Source organism: Macaca mulatta, chromosome 11, assembly GCF_049350105.2.
Source record: "Macaca mulatta isolate MMU2019108-1 chromosome 11, T2T-MMU8v2.0, whole genome shotgun sequence".
Taxonomy (NCBI): Eukaryota; Metazoa; Chordata; class Mammalia; order Primates; family Cercopithecidae; genus Macaca; species Macaca mulatta.
This window is the reverse complement of record NC_133416.1, coordinates 20,833,806-20,847,528: the sequence shown is the minus strand read 5'-3', so window position 1 is coordinate 20,847,528 and position 13,723 is coordinate 20,833,806. Positions and strand designations below refer to the sequence as shown.

General features: G+C 34.7%; 1 protein-coding gene across 9 annotated transcripts in view; it reads right to left on the bottom strand.

Moving 5' to 3' along the window:
* PIK3C2G (phosphatidylinositol-4-phosphate 3-kinase catalytic subunit type 2 gamma) overlaps window positions 1–13,723 on the bottom strand; it is a 423,460-nt gene that overhangs the window by 264,991 nt on the left and 144,746 nt on the right. For all 9 annotated transcript variants that reach the window (XM_028829285.2, XM_028829284.2, XM_028829283.2 and 6 more), the window contains one exon: window positions 6,284–6,414. In XM_028829285.2, the coding sequence (XP_028685118.2) occupies window positions 6,284–6,414 (131 nt within the window). The remainder of the gene's footprint in view (window positions 1–6,283; window positions 6,415–13,723) is intronic.

Genomic DNA, 13,723 nt, shown 5'->3' with positions numbered 1-13,723 from the left:
AAAAAGTTTGTCATATAAATGTTTGCACATATTTTTCTCAGAATGTGGTTTGCCTATAGATTTCCTTAACGGGGGCTTTTCATGAATAGTTTTACATTTTGATGATGTCCAATTCAGAAATTTTTAAACAGTTATTACTTTCTCTATTTGTTTAACATTGGCTATCTTAACATTCATTCTTGTGGCTTTTTTCTCAAGTATTCTGAAAGCAATATTTTACTTGCTGAAAGGACTTTTTCATTTATGGCGTGGGTGGCATTGTCAAAAATACATTGAACCTACAAATGGGTCTCTGGCTTTCTATTCTATCTACACCGAATTCTATTCCATTGACCTATTTGCCTATCCTTAATCTATATCACACTAGCTTAATTGCTGTAAATTTATAGTACATAAATTCACACACATTATGAAGTCAGACTTTGTTCTTTTTTCATGATTGCTTTGACTATTGTAGGTTTTTTGCATTCCACATAAATACTGAAGTCAACTTTTCAATTTCTACAAAAACTTGCTGAGATTTTCATTGGGATTATATTTTATTTACAGATGAGTTCAGAGAGAATTATCATCTTAACCATAGGAATCTTTCAATCAATAAATGCAGTATATTTTTCATTTATTTAGATTTTCCTTAATTTTCCTTAGCAAAGTTTTACACTTTTCAGTAAATAAAATTTTATTAAATAATTTACTAAATTTTAGTAAAAGATTAGTAAAATTTTAGTAAATAAAATTTTGATGTAGTAAATACAATTCCAAAACAGAATTTATTTTATATATATTTTTACTGGAACACAATTAGATCTTATACATTTATCTTAAGCATTATGACCATTACATAATCATGCTGTGTGAAAATAGTCAGTTTTATTTCTTTCTTTTCAATTTTTACCTTAATTTTTTTTTTTTCACATAGTGTGCTGGCTAGGATTTCCCATACAAGATTAAAGATAAATGTTTGAAGCAGACATCGTGGCTTTGTTTCCAACCTTAGGAGAAAGGATTCATTCTTACATGATTTAACGTGATACTAACTATAAACTTTTCATAGATCACTTTTCAAGGTTGAGAAAGTTTCACTCTATTTCTAGTTTTAACATGAATGGGTATTGAACTTTATCACTTTTTTTCTAGATCTAGCAAGGTGATATGATTTTCCTGGTAAATATTCTCATTCTTTTACTTTTAATCTAATTGCTTATATATAAAACATGTTCCTGTAAACAGAATACAGTTATATATTGCTTTTTTGATGTAGGCTGACAACTTCTGCTTTTTAATTTGAGTTTTTAGTGTGTTTACATTTAATGTCATGTTGATATGGTCACCTAATCATACCAATGGCTCACTGTATTGCTATTTGTTTCTGTTAAGTGTTTTTTTTTCTTTGTCCAAACCATTTCTTAGTCCCCTTTTTTCTTTTTTATGTTTCCTTTTAGATTTTTTTCTGTTATATTTCATTTTTATCTTCTCCTTGGCTTTTAAATATACTCTTAAAATTTAAGGGGTGTGGTTTTCCTAGATATTAAAATATCTTTGTTTAAGCATATTACAGCCAATCATGAATTAACATTATGCATCCTTACATATAATATAAAAAACTTGGAACAGTTTACTTCCATTTTCCATTTTCATTCTTATTGAAGTTATTATAAATTTTATTTTTTATATATTATAAACCCAGAGTACATTGTGATTCATTTTTCTTTAATCACTTTTAAAATAAATTAATAAATGTGTAAATGAAACTATTTTTATTTCTTTATCTATTTTGGGGTATTTTCCATTTCTTCTTACAGATTTGAGTTTCCATCTAGTATCATTTTCTTCCAGCTTGAAGTACTTATTTTATTATTTTGTATAGTACGGATGAACTGATAATAAACTAACTCAGCTTCATTTGGTTGAAAATATCTTCATTTGGCCTTAATTTTAAGAAATACAATTTTACTGTATATAGAGTTCTAATTTGAAAAAGTTGTTTTCATCTTTAACACACACAGATAGTATTCTACTGCCTTTTGTTTATTTGTTTTTTTTATGAGAAGCCTGTATTTAGTGTTTTATATAGAATATTATAATATTAATATTATAGTTGTTTCTCTATATGGAATTTGTTTATTTTCTCTGATGTTTCTAAATTTTTATATTTATCTTATTTTTCATTTATTTCTCTATAATGTGTCTAGGGGGTGTGTGAGAGAGAGAGAGAGAAAGAAAGAAAAGAAAGAGAGAGAGAAAAAATGAAAGAAAGAAAAAAGAAAGAAAGAAAAGAAAGGGAAAGGAAATCAAGAAAAAAGAAATTTCAGCAATTTCTCTATAATGTATCTAGGGTATGTGTGAGAGAGAGAGAGAAAGAAAGAAAAGAAAGAGAGAGAAAGAAGGAAAGAAAGAAAGAAAGAGAAAGAAAGAAAGAAAGAAAGGAAGGAAGGAAGGAAGGAAAGAAAGAAAGAAAAAGAAAGAAAGAAAGAAAGAAAGAAAGAAAGAAAGAAAAGAAAGAAAGAAAGAGAAAAAGGAAGGAAGGAAGAGAGAGAGTATGTATTCGCTTATGGGTTACTAAGACTTTTACTTCTTATATTTGTAGGTTAATTTTTACAAAAAAAAAAATCAAATTTGTAAAATTTGGCCATCTCCTTAATTATTTTTTGCCTCAGTATCTTTCTCCTTTTTGGTGTGTCCAATGCACACATATTGTTTAATATTGTCCCTCAGGTCACAAGGTGCTCTCATTATTTTCAAGGTTTATTTTCTTTTTGTACCTCAACATGGGGGATAATTCCTATTGCCCTGTCTTCAAGCTCACTGTTCTTTTTTTCTTGCATTTTGCAATCTATTAAGCCCATTTACTGATTTTTTTTAAACAAATATTTTAGCTATTGTGTTTTCAGTTCTTAAATTTCCATTTTTTAGTAAGATTCATTTTTTCATTCATATACATCTTTTAAAAAATCATTAAATATCTTTATAATAGCTGTATTGAAACCATTATTTGCTAATTTAAAACTCTTCGGATCTGTTTCTATTAACCACTTCCTCTCCCCAGGCTGTTTTTATATTTTCCTGATTCTTTCCAATTATTTCCCTAGTTACTGATTGTATACTAGACATTTTCCAATAGTTTTCTCAATTATTGATCATATGCTAGACATTTAGAATAGTACATTATTCAGAGTCAGCATTCTGCTATTTTTCAGGTGTTGAATCTCATGTTTTTTAGCAGACAGTTCAATTACTGGAAGATCAGCTTAATTTTTTTGAGACTGGTTTTTATTATTTGTTAGGTTGAGCCTACTTTAGTCTTTAATCTAGGGCTAGAATGGACTGAATCCTAATATGCATCATTTTGGTTTCTTTATTAAATGTAAAGGATGGTCTGTGAGCTTTCTCCATTCTTATTGGTCAGAATTTCTATGTCTTCCAGCATTGTGTGGCTTCTCAAATCACATTTATTTTATATCTCCCTGAAGTAGTTCTCTTGTAAGCCCTGGAAAGTTTCCACCTGCTCACAAGTAGTTTAGCACTCAACTAAATATTTAAGAAGACCCCAATACAGATTTGTGTAGCTCTCGTCCTGTGGTATGATGCTCTGAAGATGCCAGCTGCCTCAGCATCACTGAACTCTAAATTCTGCCTTTTAAAAAATATCTCAGCAGGAGCTGCATTCTCTTCTTATATTCTACCTTCCCAAGTCATGCGGGAGGACCCAGGTATAGAAAGTGACTCCAGGCTGAAAGCCACTTTAATCCCAAGGCTTACCTCAAATCCTCTCTGTTTAATTTATGAAAACAGTTGCTTTGTATCTTTCTCTCATCATAGTTCTGTCAGTCAGGGGGATTGGTCTTGCACTAGGTATTCTTCACGGTAGAAGTAGAAGCACTAATCTATTTTAGAACATATACGGTTACGTATTTCATTCTGGGCTCTTTAGATTTGGAAGCATTTTTTGGTTGACATCAAGAAGATTTTTTTTTCAATTTTTATTTTTTACAAATATCACAGGCATATTTTCATGAGTTCCATTGAGTCTGAACTTCTTCACTGTGATTACTTTTGGTCAGTTTTAAAGAAGGAATAATTAAGTCATCAACTAAATGATAAAATGTGGCATTGGGAAACTGAGGTTAATCTGATTCTAACACAAGTTTCACCACATTGAAGGCTGTTCTCCATCTGTTTTCACAGTCCAGAATAAAACTGCACCATGCTGAAAATTAATAATTGTATTTGAGTGGGTGAAACAGAGGAAAATATTGCTTGTTTTATGAGTGTTATTAGCTTAAATAGAAACTGAAATATAAAACAATTAGAATTCACTGGGGTTAATTTAAAAACACAAACCTCTGATATTTAAAGGCAGTTACCATGATTATTGTTTGTTGGTTTTGACCTTTTTTTGTTTGAATACATTTAAAATTTCAAGGTATCTTTTTCATATTAAAAACCTAAATATAAATATGCTAGCCTCTTATTTGTGGCACACTTGTCGAACACATGGTTTTACATTTTCAAGTAAGACAGAAAAAGAAGCTTCATCTAGTTAAGATGACAGTAGTCTAGTATGACAATGGATTGTCAACATATGTGTCATGAAGACTATGAGAATCTTCTGTCATCTTCAGTTCTTAAGGCAACTTTTTATACCAGAAACTATGCAAAGTCAATTCAGTCCTTATAATCTACTTATTTCACACACATTGTTATTAGTGTATAGCATTAGAAATATAGTGATAAACAAGAAAGATGGGTTCTTTGCTTTTTCCAGCTCTTGCAAATCATTGAGAGGAAGAAGAGCTAAACACATGAGTGAGCAGGATAGTAGCTAGTGTTAAGTGTGATAACATAAAAGGTAATGTGATAGAGAGTGAGGGAAACAAGGCTTCATCACATAGAGTGGTCCAAGAAGGCCTTTTTGAGGTGACATTTAAGTGAAAGCCTAAAGGATGAGATAATTTAGTAATGTGAAGAACTTAGGAAACAGTTTTTCAGGCAGAGGAAATATCAAATAAAAAGGCCTTGAGATGGGAGCAGGACCAGCACATTTGAAGTTTAAAAAGGGGTTTGATGTTCCTGGCTTGAAGTGAATGAGAAAAACAGTAATAAATATTGAAATTAGAGAGTAAGAAAGTAGCAAGATTACTCAAAAGACAACTGATCACACTCTTTGCCCTAGTATGGGATGGCCCAAGCTGATTCCTCCTCCCGAAAATGACTCTACCATCTGCCAAGTTGATCAACTCAAAATTTTGGACTCTCTATTGACTTAACCTTGACTCTTTAATTTCTTAATGGACTTACTCCAAAATTCTAATTAATCATCAAGTTATGTCTTCTCAACTGCCAAAATATGTCTCCCAAATCTAGTCACTTCTATTAATATCCACTGCTATCATCTTAGTTCTAGCCATTATGATCTCTTGCCTAAACTGTTACATTCACCTCCTTGCTGTGCTGCTTGCTTCTACTGTCACATCCACTCCAATCCATTCTGCAACTTGTGGTCAAAGGGATCATTCAAGATTCTTCTGCTCACATAATTCCCTTGTTCAAAACCTTTACATTAATTTTCACTCTTGGAGTAAAGTCTGTTATCACGTTATATATCTTCTCTCTCTCTCTCTCACACACACAGACATGCACACACACACACACACACACAAAGAGAGAGAGAGAGAGAGAGAGAGAGAGAGAGACTTTCTTAGTCTGACGTCTTTGGCATGTTATTAATGAGCATAATCAGCTGTGACATGCATTTTGCCAGGTAACGAGTACAAATGCCACTAATTCCCTAATAGTTCTTCCCGGGATTTTGGTTCTATTCAAAGAATTATCATTTTATAAAGTACTCCTTAGTCATTAATTTTGTGCTATTAAAACAAGACTTATTTCTTTACTGCTCTTTTTAAAATCTGCCTTAATTAAACGTTGCTTTTCCCTGTTGACTAAAACAACTTTCTACCTCCTGGAAGGAAGGTTGAGAGATGGTCTATCACTGCTATGTGCTGATATACATCTGATCACTCTCTGCTTTGTTATTTTGAACTGAATAATTTCCAAACTTTTTACTTTTCCTTAAGACCACAGGAAACAAATCGTTAAAAGCACACAGAATTACTTATTTACATCCTAAACATTAATTAACCATCCAATAAGCATGACATTAGGAAATGAAATGAGTTATGTAGGAAGGAAGGCTCACTCTTTGAAGATGTCATGCTTCAAGAATGATTGAGGAAATCATAAACAGCAGGCAAAATTCACTTACAAGACCTAGGTCACTTACAGTAGGGGAGTCTGTTTCTGTGAAAGTCTGGCAATATGTTTTAAACACTCCTTTGGTGGCTCTTCAAGATTACTTCCATTTTCTTCAGAATCAGGTTTCACATACTCCCACCCAGTAGCTGGAAAATCAATCTGAAAGAAAAAAAAAGATTTGATATGTGTTGAAAGTGTCTCAAAATACATTATTGATTTAATACTCCTATCTTAGATTTATAGAAACTAAAGAATGGAACAACTTCTATTTTTTCTGTGTTATTTATAATTTTAAAATAATTTCTAAAATAATTATTAGAGGACTTAGGATCTAAATATACAAGGTATTTAGCCAATTATTTATACAAATAATTGTATAAATAATTATAGATGGGTCACCTGTAATGTTGTCTGAGGGAAAATAAGAGAAATAATAATATACAATCTCTCCATAAAGATTAATATGTTACATTTTTGGTTAATGCTGACATTATATCCTTTTTACATTTCAGTGTTAAAATGTCTCCTTATGAAATGATGAAATTTAACATTGGTAATAATGCTATTTTCAAGTAACCTGCTTGAGAAAATAGAATTAATCTATATTGATCTCTAGTTCATGAAATCTGCAAGTCTGGGAATCATTTTGTACACATGAGTGAGCTCTTCTTTGATAAAGAACTGTTGTGTTAGTAAAAAGTCAAATAGAATATTTCTGCTTTGGTTCTGTAGTTCAGATTTATAGACAGTTCCAGAATCTGGCCTCCTTTTTTTCCTGGCTCAATCTACTTACCATTAAACCATGTTTCAGTGATTCAGAATCTGATTCTAGTAAATAAAATTACAGTTAACAAAAAGGCAGTTCCAGACTATGTAAATAAGCTGGATATTTTAGGGCTTCATAGGTTTGATTAAGGTTATCACACATACTGTTTTTTTTTTTTTCATTTTAATATTAGAAATCCCACAGACATTATTTTTTTCTGCTGAATTATGTTGGGTTGGAATCTCAGAGAAAATTGAGGAACCTTACAAAGCAGATGGTATGAGTTTCAGTTTGAAATACAGTTTAATATATTTGAGCGCTTATTTATTTAAAAAAGTTTTAGTAATTTCATTCTATAACCTCTAGCATTTGTTATAATTTTTGTGTTTGATATAATCTGCGTTACAGTGTATCAATTACTCCAACATGATAAAAGAAACAAGTACGAGATCAGCTTAACTGAAACATTACAGCAAAGTTTGCCTCTTGACAAAAATTGATCTTGAAAGATGAACTTTGGTACCTTAGAGGGAAGGGCATCCAGTACGAGCAAGTTACATGCTACTGTTTATATGGACACATATTTTTAAATAGCTCTTAATGAGTTAGTACAATGTTATGTTGATACTAAGTAAATGGCATGGTGGATGAGAAAACTGAGAAGAGTAGATGAGCATACAAAATAACTCCTGTGTACAAACCTGTAATAAACTATTTGTATATATTTCACATAGGAAACAATTTTTACTTCTGATATGTGAGTGAGATCTTTTATCAAATTGCATTTTTTTCATGAATTATGAGGCTAAATAGCTACTGATTCTTGAGTTGCTATAGAAAGTAATGGAATTTTTCCTAGTTGCCTTTTGTACTCTTTATAAGAGAAAACTTCCCCAAAACTATGCTTTAATGCATTTGCTTTAGAACACTTTTAGGCACCATACATTATGGAAGATATAAGTAATATCTATTATTTTCTGATAACTTAAAGTCTAATTGAGGAGAAAAGGCACACACATTAACAATTAAAATAGAGGATAATAAATACATAGCACCCCAAAGCTGTGCTTCATTGTTGTGCTTTCAGTACTGACAAACATTCGACTCTGTTCTTTCTCCTTCTATGGCTGTGGCTAACCAAGCCTGGCCTTGGTCTCAAATTTCTTTTTAAAGGAATGCTCCAGGAGACATACTCAAATGTCAGCATTGCATGCGTCATGACATCTATTTTTTACATTCCTGGCTAAGCCTTGAGGATACACTGCTGATTTTAACAACAACAACAACAACAACAACAACAACAACAACAACATGGGTTTTTTGGGGGAATAGAGGAAGATATTCAAAGCTGGTAATGCTCCCTTCTAATTCACACCTCCTTACACATTTGGATATCAACTTCTTGTGTTCCAATGATTCATCTCGCTTCATTTCTTCTGCTCATCCTTTGTCATTCACACTAGGCCACTGTGATTTCTATTATGGCTTCATGACTTGGCACTGCTTAAGGGAGCTGTTGTGAATGTCCCCAGTGTCCATGCCCCACAACCATAGCCATAAGGTGCCCCTGGGCCAATTTTGGGTTCCCATGATTCTGTCAGATTATCCAAGAACTTCCACTTTGACTGTGTGTGATTTGGTATTATAAGACACACGTGCTGGGCGTGATGTCTCATGCCTGTAATCCCAGGACTTTGGGAGACTGAAGCAGACAGATCACTTGAGGTGAGCAGTTCGAGACCAGCCTGGCCAACATGGTGAAACCCTGTGTCTATTAAAAATATAAAAATTAGCCACGTGAGGTGGCATACGCCTGTAATTCCAGCTACTTGGGAGGCTGAGGCACGAGACAGAATTGCTTGAACCATGGAGCTGGAGGTTTCAGTGAGCTGAGATCGCGTGCCACTGCACTCCAGCTGGGGTGATGGAGCGAGACACTGTCTCACAAAAAAGAAAAGAAAAGACATACGCATGTTAGACCCTGAGTTCTATTGCAGTTCAGAGGAAGGAAGGATAACTGCTAACTGGGTGGCAATTGTGGTGAGTCTGAAAAAAGGAGTTGTAAAAGAGGGATCCATATGGTGGTTTTGGAGTGAGATAAAAAAGGATCTCTGTTACATTAGAAATCAAAATATAACGTGTTCTAAAACCTCTGTATCAATGATAAGACTGGTGCTTCTTCCTAACACTGACGATAATGGAAGATAAGCATGTACTAAAATGTTAGATAAAGTAAAACATTTTGAATGAGTAAGATCTGTGGTTTAAGGAGACGTCTCACTTAGCTAAAAGGAAGAGCTAAACATTTTGGTATTCAGGTTCAGATAAGTGGACTAAAGGGCTAAATTGAGACATACCTGTGGGCGGTGTTTTTGTAGTCATCAGCAATATGGATACGTATCATTAATTTAACAAATAAATTATTCCAACTACTGTGTTAGATGCTTGTGATATAATACCTTCAACGCCATCAGAGATCACTCAGTCAGTGGAAAGGAATATGATGTGGTAAATGTGTTGATAAAAATGCTATTGGGTATTACGTGAACATAGAAGAAGGGCACTTATCTCTGCTTGGCCCGAGAAGAGTGGAGGGGGTAAGGAAGAGATTTCTAGAGGGTCCATGGATGGAAAAAGATGAATCTCATTTACACAGAGTCAGAGGACGGGTGGACAGTGGAGGGTGAAGGGGAGAGGGCACATTATAGACAGGGAACAGTATTCATAAATTTACGTAAGTTGAAAGCAGGACAGTGCATGTCAGAAATGACAACATTTTCAAAGTTGTTGAAGCTTGAAGTGTCAAACAGGGACTGGCAAGAGAAGCAATGGAAGAGGGGTCATGCTACAGAGATTGGCCTTAATCCTCTGGGTGGCACTGAGTTATTGAAGAGTCTAAGCAGGGAACTGGCAGGTTCAGACTTAAGTTTTAGAAGGAGCAGCCTTGTGACTCCATAAATTTTAGATTAGAGAATGACAAAACTAAAGCCAAGGAAACCAGAAGATGAGGTGAGGAATTGAGAGGATAGGCAATAAAAATATAGAAGATAAATTGGCAGGATGTAGTATGGACTGGATATGAGTAGAGAGAAAGAAGGAAGGAGGCAAGAAAAACAGGTAGGTGTGTGGGGGGCATGAACAGACATAAAGAATTCAGAGGGTGAAAGTAATTTTGGAGAGGAAGTGGGCTCCGTTTGGGGCATGTTTCGTTTGAAGCTGCCAATAGAATATCCAGGTGGGAGTTTCAGCAAGTATGCGGCTATATTTGTCTGAATCTTGAGGTGTGAAGAAGTCTGAACTAGAGATACAGACTCAGAAGTACACTTACATAGATATTGAGACAAGAACCTTAGAAATGTAGGACACCCAGTAATTCCATGGCTCACTATGTATTCAAGAAAGATGAAAACATGTTCACACAAAAACGTGCCCATAGGCATTCATAACAGCAATATTCTTAATAGCTAAATAGTGGAAAGAATCCAAATGTACATTGACTGATAAATTAATAAATAAAAGATGGTATATTCATATGTACATATTATAATAATGTAATATTATTGTATAAAAATGTATATGTAATATAGAAAAAGGAATGAATCCCAATTGGGGCTACCACCTGGATGCCCTTTAAAATATTATGCTAAGTGACAGAAGCTGGCCACAAATAAGATCACAGATTGTATGATTCCATTTACATGAAATGCCCCAAATAGTCAAATTGATAGACACAGGAAGAAGATTAGTGGTTGCTTAGGATTGGGGGAATAGGAGGTGAGAGCTAAGGGGTATGGGATTTCTTTTTTGATGTGATGAAAATGATCTGAAATTGACTGCGGTGATAGTTGCATGTATCTGTGAAAATACTAAAAACTACTGAATTGCACACTTTAAATGGGAGGATAGTATGGTATGTGAATTATATCTCAAGAAAGCTGTTGTTTTTTTTTTTAAAGAAAATAAATGAATGAGAGCATCCAGGGAGAATATGTGCACTGTGCAGGGCAGCAGGCTGCAGACTGAACCTTTGAGAATTGTCCTTGGTGAGAGCCTGGGAAGGAGACAAAGGATGACCAGAGAGCAGTGGAAGGAGATAACCGAGGGCAGTAACACCAAAGCCAGAGGAGGAGGGGGTTCAGTTCTGTGGAAGGAGGAGGGAGAAAGTTCAATCTCTGAAGAAGAGGAGGGAGTTCAGTTACAGGGAAGAGACAGACAGTGCCAAGAAGAGCAGAGGGAGGGCTAGCCTGATGAGGACTGAAAACCACCACTGGATTTGGCACCTAGGAATCAGCAGGTACCTAACCACAGTTAAGAGTGGTGGCAAGCCAGAATACAGTGATTTTAGATACAAATGGGGAGGTGAGGAAGTAGAGAAACATAGATCCCGGCACTTTGAGAGGCCAAGATGAGGTGGATTACCTGAGGTCAGGAGTTCAAAACCAACCCGGCCAACATGGTGAAATACCGTCTCTACTAAGTTACAAAAATTAGCTGGGCATGGTGGCATGCACCTGTAATCCCAGCTACTCGGGAGGCTGAGGCAGGAGAATTGTTTGAGCCCAGGAGGAGGAGGTTGCAGTGAGCCAAGTTCGTGCCACTGCACTCCAGCCTAGGCAACAGAGTGAGACTTTGTCTCCAAAAAAAAATAATAATAAAGAAACATAGACTAGAACAAGAACTGCATGAATTCCTATGAAACAGCTCTGCATTTAGTGCTTGAATATGTGACAGAGCTGTTCCACTACATTGCATTCAGGGAGAGGCAGGAAGTTGAGGGAGATCTAGGCTAAGTGAGTCAAGCAATAACTTATGTATCACCTGCCTCCATTTCTGAACTAAAATCTATTTTACTCTGTCCACTGCTTCCAGTTGGTACCTCAATCAACCATAGGACCTGAAAAAAGTATTGTCTGAAAGCGATCACATCTATGTCATATCACATCCCTTTTCATACCGGAGTGGCTGCAGCATGGCGGTAACCACTGTCTAATCAGGACAATCAGAAAAGTGAAGTCAGGTAGGCTTGGTATAATCTTTTCATTATGCAGAGGATAAAATAGGTTAGGTGACTTATTCAAGGTCATAAAGTTTTCTGTAAAAGAAAGACTGGAATCCAGATTTTCTAACTCTCAGCCAAATGTCTTTCCCTGAGACTCATACTAACTCCTTAATGAAATACTGGATGCAGAACTTGGTTGTAATTTCATCATCTCATAATCCTTAGGTTGAAAGATTGTGCTCTGAATTTAGCTGACTATTCAATTAAACTGATAGTCTTAAAGGTTTTGTCTTTACTACCTTAATAACTCTTATTTTATATATTACATCACCAATTAAAATCATGCTGAGAGGCTTTTAATGTATCTACGCAATTTGAAATTATTTTGTAAAAATGGGATGGTTTAACTTTTGCATACTGTGGAATGATTTACATGCCCCTCTTCCACTTATTTTTAAGATGAATTATGTTATGGATCCAGATCTTTACCTGGAAATCTGTGCCACTATTGAATATTTGAAGTTTTCCTTCAGATTCCACTTGCCAAAATCTGTGTTCATAAAGGAACTATTCACCTCATCCTGAGAAATATCAAGGATAGTCTCATCTGATAGATTTTCTTTTCCTTCTTCTACCACCATCACTCTTCTCTGCCCCATAGAACCTTAAAATCATGAATTTATATCCACAAAACTCTGACAATGGTCATACTTGAAAATTTTCATTAAGCTGAGGTCATTTGGACCTGTCAAGAAATAGTTTGATAGAAAATACATTTGTCCTCCTAAAGAAAGATCACTTATATCTACACTTAGGCTCCCCATAGGTCTATATAAAATGCAAGGTATCTCAAACTGAGTTCATCTTATTACCCTGTTGAAGACTATCTATCCTTTCTCTGTGTTCATTCTTAAAACTGAAGATATTACTATGAACTCAGGAACTCAATTTTCTGTCTGTGTTTCCCTATATATTTCCTTCATATAGTTGCACCCCTTTCTGTTTAAAAAAAGTTTCTAAAATCTACCATTTAATTGTTTTTTTTTTTTTTTCTTAGTTTTTGGCCCTATGATCCTTAACTTAGATCATTAAAATATTCTTCTAATATTTTAGTCCAGGCTGGGTGCAGTGGCTCATGTCTGTAATCCCAACAGTTTGGCATGCTGAGGCAGGAGGATTGCCTGAGGTCAGGAGTTCAAGACCAGCATGAGCAACATAGTGAGACTCCTATCTCTACAAAAATAAATAAATAAGAAAAAAATAACAGGGCGTGGTGGCATGCACTTGTGGTTCCAGCTACTTGAAAGGCTAAGATGACAGAATAGTTGGAACCCAGGATGTGGAGGCTGCAGTGAGCTATGGTTATTCCACTGCACTCCAGCCTGGGTGACAGAGTGAGCCCCTGTGTCAACAAAACACAGCAAAACAAAAACAACAACAATAACAGTCTCAAAAAAAAAAAAAAAAAAAACCAATAACATACACACAAAAACCCAAAGCAAAACAAAAGCAAGTGTTCACATATCCAGTCTTCTTGTTTTTTAAGGCATTTTCTACAACATTGGTAGAACTACTTTTTATGACTTACTGCCGAGATAATTATGTCCAAACTTGGTACACAATCTAGTATGTGTAGTCTTCTCCACCTATGGTAGAGAAGGTTTTTCACTTTTTTTTACCACTGTTTTCCACTTTTTTACCAC